The sequence below is a fragment of the Meriones unguiculatus genome, chromosome 8 (genome assembly GCF_030254825.1).
Source record: "Meriones unguiculatus strain TT.TT164.6M chromosome 8, Bangor_MerUng_6.1, whole genome shotgun sequence".
Lineage (NCBI taxonomy): Eukaryota > Metazoa > Chordata > Mammalia > Rodentia > Muridae > Meriones > Meriones unguiculatus.
The window spans coordinates 26,852,690-26,876,010 of NC_083356.1; the positions used below are offsets into that span (position 1 = coordinate 26,852,690).

A 23,321-nucleotide genomic window follows, 5' to 3' on the forward strand; every position below is an offset into this window, starting at 1 on the left:
AAGCCCTGTCTAGCATGGGGAGACCAGTGTCTCAAAGGTGTTGCCCACAGTATCCTCTGCCCTTGATAATGGTAATGTCTGGTCATTCTGAGCCTCACCACATCAGGGTTTCCCCCATGCTGGCCACAGGGAAAGGCAGGAATAAAAGAGGCTCCAAAAGCTTGGGCTGAACAGAAAGTGGTATGACCAGCCACCCTTCCGCCTGTGATAAATCTCAATGTTTTCCTTTATGATAGCAGCTCAAGGCCCCTTCTGGGTTCTATGTCATTTCCATTATTTGCTCAAATGACATCAGTGGTTTCTGTGCCTGTGTGGTGGTGATGTTGGAAGGCACCCTGTCAAAACTGACTCCTTGGAGAGCCTGGGCTCTCCCTCATCCAGTGCTTGTGGGTTTACTTCTGTACCGACATCTCTTGAAAACAGTCACTGAAGTTTACATATCTGAAGTGTTTACACTGAAGTCTAGCACACTGTGAGACCTGAGCAGCTGCTCCTTTACCTGAGCTCCTTCAGAGGCCTGGGCACCTTTGCTTTGCATAGCTGTCAGGAAGGTGAAACCCTAGAGTAGAACATCTGGAAGTCTCCTCACCATAGATTGAATAAGGACAAGGACTAAGCTCCTGAATTCTAGGGTCATGGTTTGCTTGGCAAGTGGTTTGGGTTTTTGTTTGTTTTGGTTTGGGTTTGTTGTTTGTTTGTTTGTTTGTTTTCCCACCCAGCCATCTTACTAAACTTCTTTTGCATGTTTGAGACAGTGTCACTGTGGAGTCTTGGCAGCCTGGCCTCAGTATGTAGACCATGCTTTGCTGAACTTGTAGTCTTCTTGCTTCTGCCTCCAAGTACAGGAATTACAAGTGTGCCGTCATTCCTAGCTTCTCAAGCCCCCCATTCCCCACCCCCATGTGATAGGAAGCTGCCAGGTTGCCTCTTCCAAAGAGTCTGTGCAGAGGCAGGGCCTAAAAGATCTATAAAGCTTGTATGTACCTGCCCCTGCCCTGCTTATCCACTATGGTTGGTAGTGCACCCTTCCATTCATAGATCACATGACTATGGCATCTCAAACTCCAGACCAGACGTGAGTACACAGCTGCTTTTGAAAGGCAGTTTTGGAAGCAAACTGCTCAGGAGTTTATGGGAAACTTCCAGAGAACCAGCCTACCCTTTTTGGATACCCTCCTGGGCTGTGTTCTCATGTTTCATTCTTCCTCTGAGGAAGGGGTCAGCCTTCTGCTACCGTTTATTGTTTTCCTCTTGGCTCAGGAAGTATACTCATGGGAAAAGGAAAATCAGATAACCGAGAAAAGGGTGCCTTTTGTTGTGGTCTACGGACTTGACTCATAAATGACTACTCGGCTAGCGTGAGATCCTACCTGCTCCACTTTGTTGAAGGTTCTGAAGAGTAGCCCACGAGCAAACAGGTCTGTAGATTAATGTAGAGGAAAAGCTAGTTTACTGTCTTTCAATGGAGGACTGAGGCTGGTCTCCACTTCGTGAGCACATTCTCTGGAGAAGCTTCTGGGGGGATAGATGTGTTTCTGGGATTCAGTCAGCTGAAGCTTGCGCCAGCCTTCTCCTGTGGGAAATACCTGCCTTTTAATAATCGTCCACAAGAGGCACTGGAAGATGAAAACAACCTCTGTGCCCTTCCCTCCCAACTCAAGGGGTTGTGTGAGGCATGTCCAGGGAGACTAGGAGCATGTTTATAGGCCAGACACAGCAGCCTGGCACTGAGTCATGAGCATGGTGATCATATTCCTAGCTGTGGCTGAGCCCAGCCCTTCTTAGACCCCAGCACACCACCTCCAAAGCTGGCTTCCTTCCTGTGCTTCTGAGCATTACTTTTCACATTGACGCACACAAACATGGCCAGCCTTTGGTGAGAACTGAGAAGCACAGTTCCACAATGGGCATCTCAGTGCTGGGCACCTCTACAACAGGCACAAGCGCATAGAAACGTTCACTGTGTGCATACTGTAGGTATTTCTGTGACTTCTCACAATGGCTTGTATTATGGTCCCTATCGTCACAGGGTCTGCATGCCTTGTCAGTGATACTTTCCTGTCACTCAAGTGCACTTGACCTCTCTCAAGGAGTTCTTTTTGTGACCCTTGTCATCCAAGGGCCTGTGTGTGTAGCACACCTTTGGTTTGTTAACCATCTTGAGCACCCAGGGTGTAGTGCAGTGTCTGTCTGCGTGTGTAGTGTGCTTGAATGCTGGAGTTAGGCATCAGAACACTCACCTTCCACTCCCGATAGAGGCACCAGCTGGGTAGAAGAATCCTTTAAGCTGTGGGCTTTAACCATCCTGTAAATAGAATGAGCTCCCAAGCTCACCTGCTCTTGAAAGGTAGCATTGCGGGTGGAGCCCAGCACCTAGCATGTGCTGGGTGAGCACTCTACCCACTGAGCTGCACCACGAGTGCTGCTCCCACCCAACCTCTGCTCAAGAGTCATCTAAGAGTCCTAGAGCCGTCACTCCTGAAATCGTCATCTTGGTAGGAAGGACTGAGAGGCACCATGTCCTACTTTACTCGACCTGGTATGGCTGTTACACCAGCATGTGCTGACACAGGTGAGCTAGCGTAGGTGCTGCAGGAATGAGGGAGCTCGGCCCAGGTGCCCCGTGGTAACTTCCCCAGACTCCCTGGCCAGCATGCCTCAGCCAGTGGCCTGTGACCCCTTGCATGTTTGCAGCACTGCATTCCCCCAGCAGGAAATGAGGGAGGGATCACATACTCTTAGAGGCTTCTTACCTGTTATCCCTTCACTTTATGGCCCTTCCCCATAAAGTGTTCTGTGCCCTGTGGTGAGGTTGTAGCAATGTGGGCTAAAGGTGGCACTGAGGAGGCAAATGGCCAGTGAGAGGTTGAGCCTTGAGGACTTTCTGCTCAGTGATATAAGCTGGACACCAAAGGACATACCACAGAGACAGAAGGCAGAGTGGTGGGTGCTAGGGAGAGGGAATAGAGTATTGAAGGCAGTTTGGAAATGTGCTGCATGTTGTTGGTTGGTTAAAATGGAACTTCACCTGTATATTTCACCAGCAGCTTCCCACCGACCAGAGACCAAGAAAGACTGAAGAGTGCCTGTGCCAGTTGCACCTGCCCTCCCCCACATACATTTGGGCCTGTGGTTCCCTAAAGGACAACCACATTTGCATTTTTTGTGAATATGCATGGTATGCATTGGTGGACAGGGCAAGAAACTCCCGGACTGTGGTCACAGTGACTGGGAAGCAGCTTGTGCTCACTACTGTGTTTGGGAGGGAAGTCTGGATTTCCTTGCTTTTTAGATCATTGTGTTTAGCAAACAATGAAATAGTCCCTGCAGTCATTTTTCCCAAGGAATACCATACACTGTTATTCTTTTGTCAGACTCTTACTAAGCGCCTGCCTGTTGGTGTTGGGCAGGGTGCCTGGTATGGAAGTAACATGGCAGCCCAAAGCCTGGGGCTTGCCTGGGCACCTGGACATGTCACCTGAACAGCTACTTTGCAGAGACAAAAGCCTGAAAGTGAACATGGCCGTAGTTGGGTTGAGGCAGAGGTTTTGGGGTTTGCCCTGGATGCCCTCTGGCTTTAGTCTTCCCTGTTGTCTCTCAGAGACAGAATTGGGAACAATAGGGATGTGCTGGTAGAGGGTCCCTGGCCGAGTACAGGAGGAGGGACACAGATAGGGGCTATCTTTGAGCAGGCCTCTGAGTGCCAAGTGAGGGGAAGTGAAGGTGAAGGCTGCGGTGTAACAGGAGCAGTCCTTGAGGGTGCCACCATTGAGAGCCTGTATGCCTCAGCAGGGATTTGCTCCAGACACCTGCATTGCTGCGTGTATGGGGCTGGTGATGGTGCAGGGATGGTTTGAGAGGTACTTGCTAAAGTTACAGAGTTACTTTAGGACAGGACAAAGAACATACATACCAGGTTAATGAAGGCAAAAAAAAAAAAAAAAAGAAAAAAGAAAAAATAACTTTTAGTTCCTGCAGGAAATGGTCATTGGTCATTTAAAACTTTATGATGAAAGCCAAAAATAAAAATAAGTTACATACTAACAAAATGCCACAAATAGGTGTTGAAAAGATAAGCCAAGGTATCAGAAACCGAGAGATCCCATAAAGGCCCAGAGGTGCTGTGTGTCAGGCATTAGCACAGCACAGGTAGGACATGTGGGTGTGGGGAATGGCTTGCTGTTGTCATGGGACAAGTGGGCTTTTCACACAAAACACAGTCCAAGATGGCCTCAGACTGTGTGGCAGTGGATGACTTTGAACTCCATTACAGCCTGCTACCTGGATAAATCTTAAAACCAATGCTGTCTTTACTCTTATTAAAAGCAAGAGGACCGGACCACTTGCCTGGCTTGTACAAGGCCCTGGATTCCATCCCTAACATGGAAGAAAAGGTCATGGTTCAAACTGAAGCATACACATGTAATCTGTGTAAACAGTTATAAATAGGACTTCTCTTTGGTGCAGAATGGGCTGTCTGCTTCCCCTTTTTATTTTTTATTTTACTTTCTACTGTGCTGTAGGGGGGAACCAGGGCCTTGCACATGCTAGGCAAGCATTCTGCCACTGTGCCACATCCTCAGTGAAGTGAGGACAGGGGTGGGTGTTACAGTTTGTAACTTGTAGGCACATAACAGTAAAGAGCTGTCTGTCATCCTCCATGTCTGCAGGTTTCATTGCAAACAGATTCCAAGAGGAAAAGCCTAGAGGAAACTGAGGGTAGCAGGGGATGGACAAGTAAAACTTTCTTTGGTACTTGCTTAAGTTGGGTACAAAGGCAGAACTTGGGCTTGGGCTTGAGTCTTATAGCCAAGTTAGCCCTGGCTGCATACGTGCTGGCTGGGACAAATGCAGGTAACTAGAGGACCAGTTCTTTACTTACTTTACTTACTTTCTTTACTTTACTTTCTTTCTGCCTACACACCTGCAGTTTGGGCTCTCCTATGAAAGAATGACTAAGGCAAATGCTGTTTTTAGGCAGTATTTTTTTTTTTTCTGACCCGGCAACAGTTGTGAGTTGCACAGCCTCTTCCTCTTGTAGAACCCTAATCCCTGTAACACTTCTCCATTATGTGCCCAGCTTGGCTGGCCTCCCTGACAGCAGCTTAGTTAGGCTTTCCTCATATGGCCTGGCAGCTCCTTGGGGACCATTTTAGATTCATTGTTCTTTGCTGTCTCTTTGTCCAAAACCTGTGTGCAACCTGACTTCCTCACTTGTGTCCTTGTGACAGCTGAGCTTGGTCAGCTGTGATAGCAGAGCAGGGTTCCTGGTCAGAAGTGTGCTTCAGTATCAGGAGTCATGGATCGAGAACAGAGCCCTGTGCCTCTCATCCTTAATGCAAAATCCTGGGAGCAGAAGTACTTGTCATCACCTCTTTCCAGCAGTGCAACGCAGGCCGAAACCATCTCAGCACCTGACTGGACAAGGCCAGTGTGGCTTCTGCATGCCAGGCACCTGCTGGTGCCTGGGTAGAGGCCCCGCACAGTAAATGAGGCCGTGATAAGCTCACTATTGCTGAGTCTGTTTCACTTTATATACTCATTTTGAGAGCAGCCCCATGTGTGCCAGAAGCACCTTATGTTCAAGAAGGGTAAACAAGAGGCACATGGTCACCAAGTTAGGGATAGTCAGGACAGGATGGGAAGCTTGAGTCCAACCTTAGTTTGGCTGTGCACTAAGACAGTGGTGCTGCTGATCTCCTTAAAGAGTCCACAGGACACAGCCCACCCTCGACTGGAACTCCTACCTGGGGGAATACACAGTACTTTTAAATAGTCTAAGAGCTAGTTTGGGTGGAGGACTGCAGAAATACCCAGAAGGGTATGGAAGGAGGCAGGAAATAGGCCTGAAGGCCCATTTTCCATGTTTGAGGAAATTGGGACTTTGAAAACTAAAGTACTGTCAGGGTCTTTAGCCAGTGAAGAATCAAAAGTCTGAGGTGTCCTTCTAACCCAGATCATCTTCAATAGGGCTACCAGGCCAGGTGAGGGCTTCCTAGTGATCCCAGGATATGCTTTAGTTGTTCTGTAGTCTTGTGATCACTGGGCATTTGACCTTGGAGGACTTAATGGATCTTTGGATGCAAGTGTTTCTGAGTCCTGTAAGTCACCCCCAAGATTTCCTACTCTGGGTCCTACTACTCGGAGATGCATACCTCACCCCATCTTATAAATGATGTGGAGGCTAAGGCAGTGGGAGTACTTTGCTGGGTGTCAGTGCTACTGCCAAAGCCGAGGAGACCTCTCCAGCATCATGGGCCTCCAGCATCATGGGCCCCCAGCATGGAACAAGCTTGTTCCTCCTCCCTCATGTTGTTGTCTGGCATGTTGAGTTTTATCTGGGGAAAGGTCACCATGTCTATGACATCCTTTCATAGCATACTGTCCTGTCAGCTTTTTCCAGGAAGTAGAATGATGGCACTGAATTACCTGGGTGTATGTGAAACTTGTTTCATAGGAAAATCATGCATTGGCACCCACATGGGACTTGCTGACTCCCCTGATGTAGCATTCTTTGTCCAGAACTCTGCCATGATGCTGAAGTGGGAGGAGGGCACCTATATCCCCTGAGCCCTTCCCATCAGGGCCTTTTCCTACAGGTACTCAGGACACTTCCTTTAAGGAGCCAGATGCACTGGGGTTTCCAGCCTTTATGCCGCCATGAAGACGGTGGTGGAAGGATCCCTGTTTCTCACATGGGTTCAGAAACCACCTGGCCTTGGTGTGGGCCTTGGGAGGTGATTTGTTTCCTCCAAGCATCTTGCTCCACAAGGAAGAAAGTTCAGGACTTGCCATTGCACTTAGTGATGAATATGTGTCCATTTAGTGGCTTTAGCTTTTGAGCTTTCCTAGTGTGCAGCCTAGTCAAAATCAGTGACCTGGCGGCCATGCCTGTGCATTATGTTCAGACAGCCATGTCTACACTTCAGTGGGCATTCATGGGGATCTGTTCACCCAGAGCTAGTGGGCCCCCCTGAGCCCCTGCTTTTTTTTTCTTTGGAGAGGAAATTAGAGGTGGTCTCTTAAGGCAGGATATCATATGGTCCAGGCTAGCCTTGAACTGGCTATGTAACCAAGGATGATATAAACTCTTGATTCTCTTATCTCTACCTTCTAAGTACTAGGATGACAAGTGTGTGCCTTCTTCCCTACAGCTATGTAACTGGGCTGTGGATAGTGGAAGCATATAAGTGACATGTGACAGCTCCATGGCAATCCTTTGAAACAGATCTAGAAGAAACCACCTGAGTAGCTTCTAATTTCACTATTTCCTTGTCTTCCTGTGGTACTGGTAACTTTAGAATGTTCCTTGAAGCCCTGTGGCCCTGCCTTTAGCTGGAGATAAGCGCCTTCAGTGTGTTCCCCAAGTGCAGATCTTCCCTGCTCAAGGAGGCCCCAGGGTCTTAGCAGACCTTGCTTTGGTTCTGGCATGGCAGCAAGTAACATACCCTGGCATGAGGGTAACACCTGGCCTATGGAAGGTAGCCCATTTTCCCCACAGCTGTAGCCTTAGCAAGGAGCCCTGAAGTGGGTTCACAGTGAGCTTGGTGTCTGAGATTCCGGAGGTCACTCAAGGATGCAGAGGTTTTCCCACGAAGAACTTCTCACCAGGGAATGTTATCGTGGGGTTTTGTCCAGGAGTACAAACCTATCTGGCCTGGCAGGCTTGTCCATTGAGAGAAAAAATGAGTTCTTATTCCCATCCTGGACCTTTTGTTTTGTTAAATATTTATAGGCCACTTTCCCAGCCTCCCTCCCCCACAAAACACCAGTTTATCAAAAATGCCCTTGTGAATAGAAACCTGCATGTGACCCAAGTGTTGCAGTGGGCTGTCCCATGTACACATAGTGACACAGTGAGTATTTCCTGTGAACAGGGAACCTTCCGGGTCCCACCATTGTTGTTCAACCTTTGCCTGGAAAAAAACAAAAATTATTTACTAGGGATGGTGTTGTGTTTGTTTAGGGCTTTGCTGGGAATTGCCTGGCTGAGGCATCCCAGGGATATGGTGCTGGCAGCCAAAGAGTGTTGGGGGTGGCAGTGCCTCTTGCTTGCCCTGGGCAGCACTGGAGATCTGTGACAGAACAAAGTGTTGTCACCTGATTAGCACCTCGGTAGGCCTCATATAGGTAGCTAAAACAGGGCATTATGTTTCTTGGGGGCCAGGGTCTGGAGTCTAAAATAGGTTTCTGGATAGATTGGGGTAACAAAAAACAGCTGTAAAGCCCCCACTGTTCCTATTTGAGTCCCTGTGCTTGTATCCTTGGCCCCTGTCTTTGATTTGCACAGCAATCTGTAGCTAATGCTGCCACCCTTCTATCCTCCACAGCTGAGCTCACAACTGCCTAGCCATGTTTCCTACTCCAGTAGGGTTCTGAATTCCTCCAACACACAGTGCTGTACCTGGTATATCTCCAGGCCCATTAGCAATCAGTCATCACCCTGTGCCTATTTGCATCATGTGGAAATCTCACTCAAGTTCATATCTCTTGCAGGAGAGAACTTGGGGTGGGGTGCTATTGTGGCTGGTCAGTGTCCTGTCCCAGTTTCTGAAGAATACAGCAGTGTCAGCTAAGTGGCCAGCTGTGACATTCCTAAAGAACACAGCAAAGGCTGCCAGGACTCGAGGCCAAAGTGTGGAACTTAACATCATAGTTAACATTCCTACCTCAGTGACGTTGGATGGTTGGCTGATTGGCCACAGAAGATGCAGACATAACAGTACGGAAAGGCACAACCATTCAGTTTCTTCAAGGGTGTCCTGGTTGATTTTTTTTTTGGGGGGGGGCGGGGAGGGTGGAAATCAACTTGATCAAAGCTGGAGTTATCTGGGAAGAGGAACCTCAATTGGGAAAATGCCTCCATCAGACTGACCAGTAGACAAGTTTTCTGTTTTATGATTGACATAACCCAGCCCTTTATGGATACTGTCACCGCTAAAAAAGTGGTCGTAAGTTGTATAAAAAAACAGGATGAGCAATCCAGTACACAAATTCCTCTATGGCCTCCATATCGGTTTCTATCTCCAGGTTCCTGCATGACTTCCCTCAGTGCTGGACTGTGATCTGAGAATTGCAAGATGAAATAAACTCTTTCCTCCCCAAGTTTCTTTTGATCATGATGTTCATCAGAGCAATGGAAGACAAAATGCTAGAGTTGAGATTGACAGCTTGTAGGCCAGTGCTCATCCCTGCCCTTAGATCCAGTGAGTGAGCAGCCCTAGACCCCAACAGACAGACTAACTGCATAAAACTTACTGACAGACATTGAAGCTTGAATTTTGTATGTGTCTAAATGTTTTGCCTGCATATATGTCTGTGTACCACATGCATGCATGGTGTACATGGTCTCAGATCCCCAAGGCCTGGAGTTATGGATAGTTATGAGTTGTCATGTAGATTTGGGGTCCTGGAAGAGCAGCTAGTGCTCTTCACCACTAAGCCAACTCTCCAGCCCACCATAAACTTTTTGTGTCAGAAAGGATTACAGCCATCTTTTTTTTTTTTTTTTTTTTTTTGTAAGATGTATGTGGAAGTCCACAGGATCTTGGGCAGCAGAGTTTGCTCCCTGGTTCTGGAACCATAGCTGTTGGGCTGTGATGGCCACAGCGAGTGACAGCTAGTCCAGTGTCTCCTTGGAATGCTTGTGTCTCCATTGCTGGGCAGTCTTTTGCTATCCATGCCCACCTGAGGAGCCAGTCCTGCTCACTGACTCTCATTAGCTCACTAGTATCAGTGTATGGCCTCATTCAGTAGCCAGCTCTTGGCTGCTTCAGAGGCCATTTGAGTGTAGCAGAGCCTGTTGTTCTGCACCATGTGTGTTTATCCTGCAGCTCACAGATGGATGTAGCACAGGATAGCTATGAATGTAGCCCAACATACTATAGATGACGGTCTTATGTTAAAATATCAAAAAGTTGAACCCCTTGCACTAGAGCCTGCCTTAGAGCCTGTGCTGTCTGTCCGTCCATGTTATGTGAGAGCATCTACTGTTCAGTTCTAGTCTGTAGAGTACTGTAGTATACTACTGATCTGTATCTACTCTAGAGATGGGAAGCATTCTCCCATCTGTGCGCTCAGATGAATGTGCCTTTCTCCCTGCCTGGGGTACTTCTACCCCTTTGCTAGGTGCTGCAGACTTTCTGAACCTGTCAGTCATCTGTGACTCCTGTCTACCTGTATGTGTAACCTGCTAGTGTGGCTTTGCTAAGGTGTATGTTCCTGAGGGCTGATGCCTAAGCCTACTGATGCCAGAGTGGTGGAGCCACGGGTTCCATTGATCTTGGCACTTTCACATCACTGTGAGAGTCTGGTCTGTGGGGATTTGCTGTCTTAAACAAGTTTGATACTAGGGTTATACTTCTGGGCCTAGCCAGTGAGGGCACTTGGGTTAAGGGTGTCTGTTGAGAGACAGGCTGGCCACAGGCTGTTGGACTGTACAACAGCAACAGCACAATATCAGTTCTGAAGAGGGACTGTGTGGGTGGAGAGAGGGCCTGGCCCACATGGGTCTTGTCTCACAGCTTGATTGAGTCAGGAAACCTCTATATGTCGTGACTGGCTCTTGACTAGAAAAGGGCAAGGGGACTTGTTGGCCCCAGTGTCTTCATGGAGCTACAAACTTACTGGGATAAAGTCAGGGCCTCTGGTTCTGTATAGTATGGAGCCTGTGCTCAGGGTGGGTAGGCACTGTGGGCAACAGAAGGTGGTGGTACGTAAATGGACAGTCCTTCCCCCATTCCCCAGGTGTTTGGACAGTTACAGCAAGACAGTTTCCCCAGGCAGAAAAGGACAAGCCTGCTAAGGTGCTGCCAGGTCCGTGTAGATGCCCCATGACTACAAGACTGAATTGGGCTCCTTGTTTACTTTTGAGTTGATGGTGTGGCTAATGGAAGGCTCAGTGTGCTTCCCCCTTCTCTGAACCTCAGACTGCCTTGTTCACTTTTGGTTGTTTTGAGTGCGGGTTTTGCTGAGAGACAGGAGACATTACATGGGCCTTACTGAAATGAAGGCAGGCAAGGGCAGAATGGCCAGGAACAGCCAGGGCACCTTGAGTGCCTTGCCTAGTAAGGCTGAAGAGCCCATACCATTAGAGCCCCACCTGGCTTGCCTGGGGGAACTTACTGGGTAGACTCTAGTTCCCCGATTCTTGTCTGTCTGTTCTGCTGACTTGGGATGGGAACAGATCTAGCCTTCCTGTGGCCAGGAGTGGCTGCAGAGGTCAGAACACACACCTTAGACCCTGGCAGAGTGCCCTAGTACCTAATGGTGTGATGGCAAAGGGTTCTGCAAGGTGCTTCCTCCCTTGAGCATGCTCTCCTCCCACACAACATTTGTTTTTCTTGCCAGCTCAGCATGAGTCTGTTTCCTCAGTGTCTTTAGAGTATGAAATGCTTTTCTGATGAAGTGAAGTGCCAGACCCTTTAGATTTTTTTAAATTTTATTTATTTACTATGTATACAATAGCTGCATGTATGCCTTCACATCAGAACAGGGCACCAGATCTCATTATAGATGGTTGTGAGCCACCATGTGGTTGCTGGGAATTGAACTCAGGACCTCTGGAAGAGTAGACAGTGCTCTTAACCTCTGAGCCATCGCTCCAGCCCGACCCTTTAGATTTTAAGCAAACTTTGGGTTGTTGTAAAATCACTCAAGGGAGTGGTACAGTATGTGCTCATGTGCAAGGGTTTCTGAGGTACAGAGGCTCATCAGAACAGCTGGCAGCTAGGCAAGTACATTCCAGTTGCTTTGCAGTGCTCTGGCCTGTGCCCAGGGCTGTCGTCATTCATCTGCTCTGTTGACACCACATTTGAATTTGTATGACAAGGAGGTGGCATAGACTCTGACGTTAGGCTGTCCAGGTTCCATCCTGAGGCCACCACACTCACTGTCATGCCTGGACAGATAGGAAAGCTAAATGTGAAGGGACATTGGGTACTGGCTGCAGCCTCCTGACTTCACCTGCATACATGTGGACTTAATACCACCCCAGTGTTTGGGGCACCCACAGCCCAGGTCCTTAGCAAGACTGTCTATAATAGATTTTCCTCAGTCAGGTCCAAAATTCAGTGGCTCTTTCTATTCCTACAACTGAAGACTGTACCACTTGCATAGTATGGTATCGAGGGACAGGGGTCCATGCCTGGTACCCTACAGGACTTTGCAGCAGCTCAACTCTGCTCAGTACCAGCAGCACGGTAGCCCATCAGACAGACTGGCTGCAAGGTCTGGAGTACTTTCTTTGTCTAGCATCCTTGGAGCCAGAAGACCCTCCGAAGAAAGGTCTCCCCTGAGGAGATTGAGGCAACAAGAGTATGTGTTTATATGGAATGTACGTGGGTGATGAGTAACAGGCTGTGTGTCCCTGCAGGCCTCCCTGATAAGTACTACAGCCTCACCTGGTTCCTGAGCCCAGTCCTCGGTCTCATCTTCACACCTCTTATTGGCTCCGCAAGTGACCGCTGTACCCTGAGCTGGGGCCGCCGGCGGCCCTTCATCCTTGTGCTGTGTGTGGGGGTCCTCATTGGTGTTGCACTTTTCCTCAACGGCTCTGCTATAGGTAAGTGTTCACTGAGGTTACCCTCATGCATGCTTTGGGGCCCTTATCTGGTGATTTCACCAGGTCACCTTGGGCAGGGACCAGCTCCAGCCGCCTGGTGGAGACCGTAGCCGGGAGCTTGGCAGTAGAGCTGGCCCCACATGGGAAAGCCGGAGGAACCTGTTCACAGGGAAACGCTTCCTGTTGTGATGGCTTGTTTTTAATGCGTATCTGACACCACGTCCTGTTTCCAGAGTGATTTCAGAAATTATCTTTTCTTTTTTTGTTCTCCTTTTCTTAGACATGGTAGTGAAAATGTCCAGAGCCCAGTTTGCTGTTTGTTTTCTTGGTTCATGCCTCGTGTGTTGTTTTGCCTCTTTCTGTTGTTTTGTTTTTAATTAAAGTCACTCTGTGGGAAAATATTTTCTGCCTTGCGGGCACCATTCAGAACTGGTGGAAACAAAGCCTTGTTTTTTTGGCTCAGTATGGGTTCTGAAGCACAGGGCTGCCCAAGTTCCAGGGGCAACAGGGTTGTGGGCAGAGAGGCCCCAGAAGACCACCTCCAGGGGCCAGTCACAGTGTCTCAGGGCTGGGGTAGGGACAGTTGGTGGCAGATTTGGGTCATTCTCCTAGCCCACGTGTCTCCTTGCTGAGTCATACCTGTACAAGGCAGACTCCTCCACCAGAGATGGTTCCCATCTAGGAGTCTGGGGGTGCCACTTTCCTGGTATTTGCTGCTGCCCCTGGGCCTGGCCATGTCACCTGCAAAGCATTCCTCCATATGCAGTAGCATGTACAGAGCATCCCCACAGTGGCCCTGGCCATAGGTGATCCACATATAGCCAGCTTGGAGGCACCAACATTTCAGCCTAAGTTCTTCTCTTGCCAGTGGGTCCTCCTGGGCAACCTGTGGGCCAGCATGTCGAGGTGTAATCAAAGACAGAACTTCATGACCAGGCCTCTCTTTGTCCCACCTCTAGTCCTGAAGGTTGGTCTAACCTTCAGGTTATGGGCTAACCAGGGCTCAGATATGGACATTGATCTCTGGGTCCAGGCAAGCTCCCCATTCAGACAAGGCTTGGTGTGTGAGGGCAGCTTCCTTAGAGGCTCACTGTACCTGCTGAGGCCACATGGCCTTTCTACATAGGCCTGAGGTCCCTGTTACTCACAGCCTGTTGTCTAGCATGGATGCTGAGGCAGAGCCAACCAACTCAGGAAGCAGCACAGAGGAGTTTTTGTTGGTGGGCAGAGGAGGAGATAGTGTCCTCATAGAGGTGGAGGTGGTGGTCCTCGCATAGCCGCTGCAGCTGATGCCAGTTGCTTTACCAGCCAGTGACCACTGTTGCTGATTGGCAGAGGGGAAAGAACCTGCTTCCCTTCTTTCTTGAAAAACTATGAGAGAGGGAGAAGTAGCTGAGTTGGGAGTATTACTGCTCTTGCAGAAGACCCAGGTTCAAGTCGCAGCATCCACATGTTGGCTCACAACCATCTGTAACTTCAGTTCCGAAAGATCTGATGCCCTTCTCTGTCCTCTGCAGATGTCAAGCGCTCACGAGGTGCACATCCATACATGCAGGCAAAACACTCATAATAAAATAAGTATTTTTTTAAGATAAGGAGCTCTGGGAGCTGGACAAAAGGGGACACCCACAAACCACAGAAGTAGGGTGAAGCCTCCTGCTGTGCTGAAAGCATTTGCCTCAGGTGCTGACAGTTGGCACTGGAGTATGACTGCTTCCCCATGCTCTGTCCAGGTCTGGCGCTCGGCGATGTTCCCAACCGGCAGCCCATTGGCATTGTCCTCACGGTGCTGGGAGTGGTGGTCCTGGATTTCAGTGCCGATGCAACCGAGGGGCCCATCCGTGCCTACCTGCTGGATGTGGTAGACAGTGAAGAGCAGGACATGGCCCTCAACATACATGCTTTCTCTGCTGGTAAGGCCCCATGCCAGGCCTCAGGTGGGAGGGTGGCATCTGTGCTCCTTGGTGGCAGTGATCGATGACGGGGCCCTAGGAAGCACCATGACTCTCTTTATGCGTGAAGCCAACAGATGTAGGGACTGAGGAGCAGGGTTAAGAGAGAGTAAGTCTTGCCTGGGTGACATGCCTGCCAGGTGCATGTGCTGAGGGCCCTACACTGACACTGCCCAGGCTTTTTCATTCATCTAGAGGGGAGCACATGGGTGTGCTGGGGTTTCTTGTAGGCCTGAGACTCCTTTTGTCTTCATTTCTGACTGGGAATAATGTTAGGCCAGTCTTAAGCCCTGTGCAGTCACCTACATTGTTGTGCTGTGTTTGGCTCAGCCATCCTTTCATTCTCCACCTCAGTGGTTTGCCACATAACCCAGTTCCCCTGTGTAAGGGAGAGCCCTGTGCTGGGCCTGACACTCACTGTCACTTTTCTACCTACAGGCCTCGGTGGGGCCATTGGCTATGTACTGGGTGGGCTAGACTGGACACAGACCTTCCTAGGTGACTGGTTCCGGACACAGAACCAGGTGCTGTTCTTCTTCGCTGCCATCATCTTCTCAGTGTCAGTGGCTCTGCATCTCTTCAGCATTGAGGAGGAGCAGTACTGCCCACAGCAGGACCGCAGTCCTGAGGATGCCACCCTGCCCAGCACCAGCGCCCCAGCCCCTGCCACCCGCCTCAGCTCCCTTGGTGGAGGCATACAGGATGGGAGCCCCCCATTCCCAGATGAGGTGCAGTCGGAGCACGAGCTGTCCTTGGACTACCTCGACGTGGACATCGTGCGCAGCAAGAGTGACTCGGTGCTGCACATGCCTGATGCCACACTGGACATGGAGCCTCAGCTGCTCTTCCTGCATGACATAGAGCCCTCCATCTTTCATGATGCTTCCTACCCCGGCACCCCCCAGAGCACCAGCCAGGAGCTCCTGAGGGTCAAGTTGCCCCGCCTGTCCACGTTCCTCAGGGAGTCCACCAAGGAGGACGACACCTTGCTTGATAATCACTTGAATGAAGCTAAAGTCCCAAATGGGAGAGGCTCCCCACCAATGGACTCATTCGGCCGCTCTAAGGCAGACTTGAAGTCCTCAGTCACATCCAGTTCCATGAGGCGGCGTAGACACATGTTCCACAGGCAGGCTTCTAGCACCTTCTCCTACTACGGCAAGATTGGGTCCCACTGCTATCGCTACCGCCGGGCCAATGCAGTGGTCTTGATCAAGCCATCCCGAAGCATGAGCGACCTGTATGACCTGCAGCAGAGGCAACGCTCCCGACACCGCAACCAGAGTGGGGCCACTGCCTCCAGCGGGGACACGGAGAGTGAGGAGGGCGAGACAGAGACCACCGTGCGCCTGCTGTGGCTGTCCATGCTGAAGATGCCCAAGGAACTGATGCGACTTTGCCTCTGCCACCTACTCACTTGGTTCTCTGTCATCGCAGAGGCTGTCTTCTATACTGACTTCATGGGCCAGGTTATCTTCAAAGGGAACCCCCAGGTGAGTACCCTGTAGCCAGCAGTTCCATACCAGGGGCTCTAGTGAGCCTGCATGCACTGCCCATGCACCCATATGGCCATGTGGGTCAGGGGAATACCCAGCAGGCAGCTGGCCAGCACACATCTCAATGCATGGTCAATTGCACAAGCTGAGACAAAGTTGTTGCAGTGGGGTCTTTGGTGACCATTTGCAAATGCCAGGTGCGTTCATAGGACCAGAACCACTTTGAAAATTGTGGAGAGAGTGTTGGTTCAGCTGTCAAAGTAACAGCCTATTTTTATTCTTGCCAGGCCCTGCTGGTGTTTCTGTAGCTGTGTGGGTGGCCACAGTGGTCTGTCACACCTTTTTAGGGGCTAGCAAGGCAGCTCAAAGAGGGCAGAGTCATTTCTGCAGCTACAGACCAGCCTTATTTCACAGCCACAGGCACAATTCCACTTCTCATTGTGGGCAACAGAGTCGCATGTGGCCTGGGAGGGACTGGAAAATAGCTTGCCAGATACTGACCTGGACTTGGGTTGATTCTCCTCCTCCTCACTAGAGTGTCTGTCACCTCTCAAACTGCCTGCATGGGAGTGCAGAGTAATCTCCTCTGCCCTGAGGGTAGCAAATGCCCTCAACCTCCTTTCTCTGCAACAGGCCCCCTTCAACTCCACCGCCTGGCATGCCTACAACGCTGGTGTGAAGATGGGCTGCTGGGGCCTGGTCATCTACGCTGCTACTGGTGCTATCTGCTCAGGTGAGAGGGTGCCCCACCCCGAGTATCGGGGTCCTGACTTATACCTAGATAGAGGAAAAGCTTTTTACAGTCGGTTGCTGTGGCTTGGAGGCTATCCTATGCACTGTCCCATGACACTGTCTAGCATGGACGGCACCTGTTTATTAGTATGTTGTCCCTTCCATGCCAGCTCCATCTGGGGCCAAGCAGTCTGAAGGTCCAGACTGCCAGGGACAGGAGTCCTCATGGGTGGGATGATAAGCTGTCACCCTAAGGTAACATACCCCACTCACCCCTCCTCATTTTCCGCCCACCCTGTCTGAACCTGGAGTGGAAGTTGGCTTTGCCTGATCTGAAGGCGAAACGGGGAGTGTGGGGCAGGTCGGCCAAGTATCAGGGTGATAAGGACCACACCTCTAGCACCATTCTACCAGAGTGCTAGGGAGGCTTCCTGGAGGAGGTAGGGTGTATGAGGATCCTGAGGCTGGCCCAGAGTGCTGGGGAATCCAGAATGACAAGGGAAGGGCCAGGGATTTCCCCCAAGAAGACCTGGGTGGGGAGTCAGCAGCCCAGAGAGGCCAGAGATCTGACTTCTTTCAGAAATGCTGGAGCCTCAAGGAATCCAGGTGGGCACAGGGCTCCATGGTTCAGGTGGGCAGGAGAAGATATTTGCACTTAAAGGCCTAGGTTCAACCAGAGGGAGGAGGTGTTGGAGATAAAGGGTGTTTGTGTAAGCAGCAACTAAGTCATGATCCTTGTGACCCTCTCTGCAGCCCTGCTACAGAAGTACCTGGACAACTACGACCTGAGCATCAGGATCATCTACATGTTGGGGACACTGGGCTTCTCTGTGGGCACCGCTGTGATGGCCATGTTTCCCAACGTGTATGTGGCCATGGTCACCATCAGCACCATGGGTGTTGTCTCCATGAGCATCTCCTACTGCCCCTACGCCCTCCTAGGGCACTACCACGAGATTAAAGAGGTACAGCCAGCCTGGGGATTCCGAGTGAAGGTGGTGTTGGGCTACCTTGGTCCTGCCTGTCTAGCCTCCCTTCTGACGAATGACAGTCGTAGTCATTCCCTGGCCACAGGGTCTCTGGACCCATGTCCGCTCTACCATCATGTCTCCCGCCTTTCCAGGCTCACTATTTAGTTGGACCCTGATCTAGCAGTCTCAGTGCCCTTCACATATGTAGCATTTGAAGAGCTACTCTGTTAGTTCCTGCTTTTGAGGTCTTACTTTTGGGCCTCTGTGTAAAGGGATTGGAGCCAGCTGCAGTGGAGCACAGTTACATACCGAACATAGGAAAGTGAAGGCCAGAGGGTCAGGACTTCAAGATCCTCCACAGCAAGTTTAAGGCCGGCCTGGGCTACTTAAGACCCGGGGGGAGGGGCGAGGGGAAGAAGAAAAAAACTGGGCATGTCAGCACACACCTTTAACCCCATTAATCATTAATGCAAAATCAGTTCTCTCAGTAGGTGCACGCCTCACCCACCCCCTCTTAATGAAACCTAAGGGGTGGTGTTTTATAGATGAACTCCGAAGGGCTCAGAACTGGTGAGGCTGAGCAAGTGCTGGCATTTCAGAAGTGAATCATACAGAATCTCCCAGACCAAGAAAGATGGTGACCAGAGTCTAGAAGCCTCTTCTCCTCCTGATAACCTGACTTCACTTGTACCTACTTCACTTGTACCTACTTCTGTCTAACCTTCCTATAACTAGACTGGCATTTCCTGTTCCACCTCATTCTGTGTGGTGTGATTATTAGAGCAGGACTTTTTACTGACCCCGGGCCTCTGTGCCACTTCATGATGTCTACCCAGTAGGTTCTAATGTGGCTCCTTTCCCAGGAGAGTGTTTTTGGGACCCAGGGCCTCCCACCCTATCTGCATGTCAGTGCATGTGCTGTGCTTCTGGCCAGTTCTCTCTGTCTTTAGACAGATAGGACACTTTTGTTTTAACTTTTTATTTTTTAATTAGGTCTGTAGTAGGTCTTGATGTCAGGCAGCATGCACACCTAAGCTCTGTTATTCAGGGTCACTCCAGCTGTCATACTGTAGCCCTTGCTGGTCTAAAATTCCCTATGGAGCTCTGCCTGGTCTCCAACTCATAGAAATCCTGTTGTCTCCACCTAGTGAGTGCTAGGATTACAGGCAGGAGCTGTCACCTAACACCTGGAAGTTTAAGTGTAACACTTTTTTTTTTTTTTTGAGACAGGGTCTCACTAGTATCCTTACCTGACCTGGAACTCACAGAGATACACCTGCCTCTGCCTCTAGAGTGCTGAGATCCAAGATGTGGACAACCACACCCAGCTAATGTATTACTTTTTTTTGTTTTTTTCTTTAAACAGTCATTTCAAAGCTTTTTTTTTTCCTAAGGTCTAGGGGAGATAGCTTAGTGGATAAAGTTGGTGTCCGAGCATGAGGACCTGAATTCAGATCTCCAGGACCCCTGTAAGGTCCAGGGTATGATAACATGTACCTATAATTATAACCCCAGTCCCAGGTGGGCAAAAGTCCCTGGGGCTCGAAGCCCAGACAGCCATTGAGTGAGACACCCTGTCTCAGGGGGCAAAGACACCTGATGTTGACACCTGTCTCCACAGGTGCACACATACACAGGTTCCTGTGGTTTCTGCCTTGATTTCTACTCTGATCCCATGGATTATTCAGAAGTGTGGTGGTGAATTTCCGACACTTGGGAGGTTTTAATGATGGTCATAGCAGACTGATTTCTAGTAATCAAAATCAGAGAAAGCACACATACATGACTTCAGCCCTTAAATTAACTGATGACTCTGTGGTCCAGTATATATGCTCTAGTGTATCTGCCCTTTGGCCTCTTTCTGTCCATTGAGTAAGGTGGGGTTTGCTCTTTGTTCAGTTCTTCTCTAGTTCTCTTTCTGGTTTCTGGAAAATATGTTTAAACTCTCCCTCTGACTGTAGTGTACCCAAGTTTAAAATCTGATTGTGGTTTCCACCTTCTGGGTAGATTGGCTTCCATATCTCAAGGATGAAATCTCCTTTGGAGACTTGGAATGAGTGTAGCCATATAGTACACAGGCATGCTTTTATATCATGTTCAAGAAACAGGAACAAACAAAACTGCTCTGTGTCCCCTGCTGTGTCACCTGAGTCCACATGCATGCAAGTGGGCTCTCCCTGCTCCTCAAGGAGATCATCAGGGAGAGGTGGCCACCCGTGTCTGCCCTGCCTCTCTTTCTTAGGGCTAGAGGTGACGTTTTGGGAATAAAGTCCTGATTAGGTGGTAGAACTACTTCCTGTTCCTCCTTATGATCTATAACGTTCTACCTCTCCTTACTACCCAGTGCTAGGCTAGGGCTCTGGAAAAGCCAGCTTGACAGTTGCTGCCTAGCTTAGGCAGGTGCATCTCTTCTCTCACACACAGCCAGTGTTTATAGCCCTGAGGTATAGATGAAGATTGCCCTCTCTGCCCTCACACCTGTGTCCCTTTTCTTGCAGTATGTCCACCACAGTCCGGGGAACTCCAAGCGTGGATTTGGCATTGACTGCGCCATCCTCTCCTGCCAGGTCTACATCTCCCAGATCCTCGTTGCATCTGCCCTTGGAGGCATGGTCGATGCTGTGACTGTCCTTGTCATCCCCATAGTGGCCTCCGTGGGCTCTTTCCTAGGCTTCCTGACAGCCACATTCCTGGTTATCTACCCCGAGGTATCAGAGGAAGCCAAGGAGGAACAGAAAGGCCTGTCCGCAGGGCCTGCTGTCGAAGGCGAGGGTGGAGCAGACAGTGAAAAGCCCACTGTGCTGAAGCTGTCTCGGAAGGGGGGCCGTCGGGAGTCGGTGGAGACAGAGTCTATGGTGTGAGCCCCAGCTGGCACATTCCACACTGGAGGGCAGGGTGGATTAGGGGTTATGCTTGCCGACACCATGTGAGCTGGAGTTCCTTCCCAGATTGCAGTCCCAAGTTCAGTAGGTTAGTTATAGGGTAGGTTTGAGCTATTAGACAGAAATATCACACTAATTACCTTTCCCACAATTAAAAAAATCATTTGAAATCTTTTTTTATTGAAAAAACTTAATTTTCAGCTGTCTCTTATTCTGCAGGTATATCATTCTGCATGTTTTAAATTGTGAAACACTCACAGCATAGTCAATAAGCAATTTAGAAAGTGTAAGGGTCTGCATTTCTAAAACAGTTAACTGAAAGTGCAGAAACTGACTCCCTCGGCAGGTGTCATCTGAAGGCAGCAGACAGCAGCGCAGTACCCAGACTATCCAGCAGGTGTCTGAGGGGGCTTCTCAGCATCGGTCAGGTACTGCAGCGCCTCAGAGCAGTTTTCTCTGTTTATTTTAGAAACAGTATTTTCTCTTTCACAACTGTGGTTTTCTTAGAAGAACAGCATCTCTGGTGAGTTAGGCCCACAGTCCTGTGCACATCTGCCAGTGCCTGAGACCACACACCAAAGCTGGGAAAGGGTCCCGGAGGCATTTGAGCAGAAGGCAGCCATTCCCCAGGGTACCCTCCAGACATCCCACCTAGGGACAGCACCAGTCAGGAGTGATGAATGTGAACTCTCAGTGTGCCTCCTGTGTGCTTGTGTGTGCATTTGTCTGTGTCTAGTCCCTACCCAAATGGTCCTCCCCAGAAGTGACCACAGGGCAGCTCTCGGCTCTGCGTGAGTGACATTTCAGTTTGTTTCTACACCTTTGGCTGCGAATTCAGGCACAAGAGCCCCAGGTGAGCATTGGCTCCCGAGTCCTGCTGCAAGGCTACCTCGAGTGTGTGGGCAACAGTGGCATCAGAGCAGGGCATGCGAAGGTGCCGAGGCCTACCTCCCTGCCACCTTGGTGGCATTGGTCCTCGCTGGAACCTAACCGAAATCTTGTGACCTCATCACCTGCTCCCGCTGATGGTCACTGGAATGGGAATGAAGGCAAAGAGAAGCAAGCATGAGCAAACCTCGGGCTTCAGGGAAGCAGGCTCATCAAATGCTGCAGCTGTGGGAAAATGCTTTTCAAACCACAATCTCTGTTTTAAAACTCCACAGTTTTGTCTCTTCATGTGTGAAACGGTCAGTCTGCACTCAGGAGAGGGGATGTCCTCCCTGGGTGGTACCCAGATGAAGTCAAAGCCGCGCTCTTGCTGCCTCTGTTGGTGTTTTTACATAAAGTACTTTAAAGTGCATGAGAATCATGCTGCAATATGAGCATTCTAAAGCAAATATATATATATATACACACATATATATTTCAAGATGAAAATAAGCAGTTTTTAAATAAATTACTTGAATTTTCTTCGTATTCAAAGGAATGCTGTGTTTAACGTCCTTGGCAGGCCTCTGTTTTGCCACGTTCTGCACACTGGTGGCGCTTTGTAGTTTTTAGTGTGCCGAGGGTACTCTCCACCTGCCTGAGTCTTCCTTCAAGCCTAGGCCTGCAGAGGACTGGCTCCACCTTCTAGTCCAGGACTGTGTTGCTAGTTGAGAATAGAATTGCAAGTCTCCTGCTTAGGTATGGGAAGTTGGACCACCAAACACAGTCCCCATGCTGAGGCCCCCAAGCCAGCCAAGCCTTATCAGCCGCGCGCTCTGTCTCTTTGGGGGAGCAGGCACTTCTGGGCTCCTGGCTTCAACCAGCATCCCTGGCAAGTCACTCCTGTGCAACTTGGTTTCCTTTGGTGGTTTTAAGATGGTATCTCCTCCTTCCTGAGACTAAGGGCCACAGCTTCTGTTTTCACACACCCTGCTTTCCCACCTTCCCATGGAGGACAGGAGGAGGCAGGGGTGCGGAGAACACTTAAGAGAGCAGAACCTGAAGCTGTCATACTGAGTGTGGATTCCTAGGAGGCCACACACTGCTCAGAGCACCCCACCCAGAGGCTAACGCAGACCAAGCTCACTGAAACTGGATGTCTAGAGTTTTGGGGTGTAGCAGAGACCAGACCCACAGGAGGAAGAGATATGGGATTACCATGTACGGTCTGCTAGCTCTTGAGATACTAGCCTCCACTCACCATAATCTGGAATAACAGAGGGACACTTTGTGTTCATGGCACAGGCCTTGGTAAAGCCACGGGTAAAATCCTGACATCTGGTAACAACAGTGAGCCAGAGGCATGCCTGTTTGTTGCTGTTAGGTCAGGCTGCACATCTGCGGGTTTTTAAGACCTGTGCCTGTTAGACATCTTTGTACCCAAAGGCTGCTGTCTTTGGGTCTAGTCAGTGTGAGGGCCCTTGGCTTGAGACCCAAGGGTGGTAATAGAGTTTATTTTCGAGCTTCCTTGCAGATAAATATAGTGAGCCATGGGCCTCAAATTGGATGACGTCTCATCTGGGGTAGACCAGTAGTCAGAGCCTTTTAGCCTAGCCCTTCCCTCTGAAATGGCAGCAATGGGCAACTCAGGGCCACTGCCTATGCATTAAAGAAGCCAAGGGAGGAGGACTGGCTTTGTAGCATGTGACCCCGAAGTTTTTATTGCTCAGACCAGCCCGGGCATTTTAGTTTTCTGACTTGGTCCTGCAGACCCAGTTCCCATGGGTGGTGGGATTCCAGAGAGTACACCTGAGTAGCTCTTCCATGGCCTATGATCTTGATGGGAAAGGTGCTTTCAT

The 23,321-nt window shown here is 49.9% G+C and overlaps 1 protein-coding gene across 7 annotated transcripts in view; it reads left to right on the top strand.

Annotated features, from left to right (window-relative positions):
* Window positions 1–22,011, top strand: part of Slc45a4 (solute carrier family 45 member 4) — a 66,750-nt gene extending 44,739 nt beyond the window's left edge. For all 7 annotated transcript variants that reach the window (XM_021628949.2, XM_060389286.1, XM_060389289.1 and 4 more), the window contains exons 3-8: window positions 12,374–12,562; window positions 14,296–14,475; window positions 14,953–16,007; window positions 16,644–16,743; window positions 17,496–17,707; window positions 20,212–22,011. In XM_021628949.2, the coding sequence (XP_021484624.1) occupies window positions 12,374–12,562; window positions 14,296–14,475; window positions 14,953–16,007; window positions 16,644–16,743; window positions 17,496–17,707; window positions 20,212–20,574 (2,099 nt within the window). In that variant the 3' untranslated portion in view covers window positions 20,575–22,011. The remainder of the gene's footprint in view (window positions 1–12,373; window positions 12,563–14,295; window positions 14,476–14,952; window positions 16,008–16,643; window positions 16,744–17,495; window positions 17,708–20,211) is intronic.
* Window positions 22,012–23,321: the final 1,310 nt, after the last annotated feature.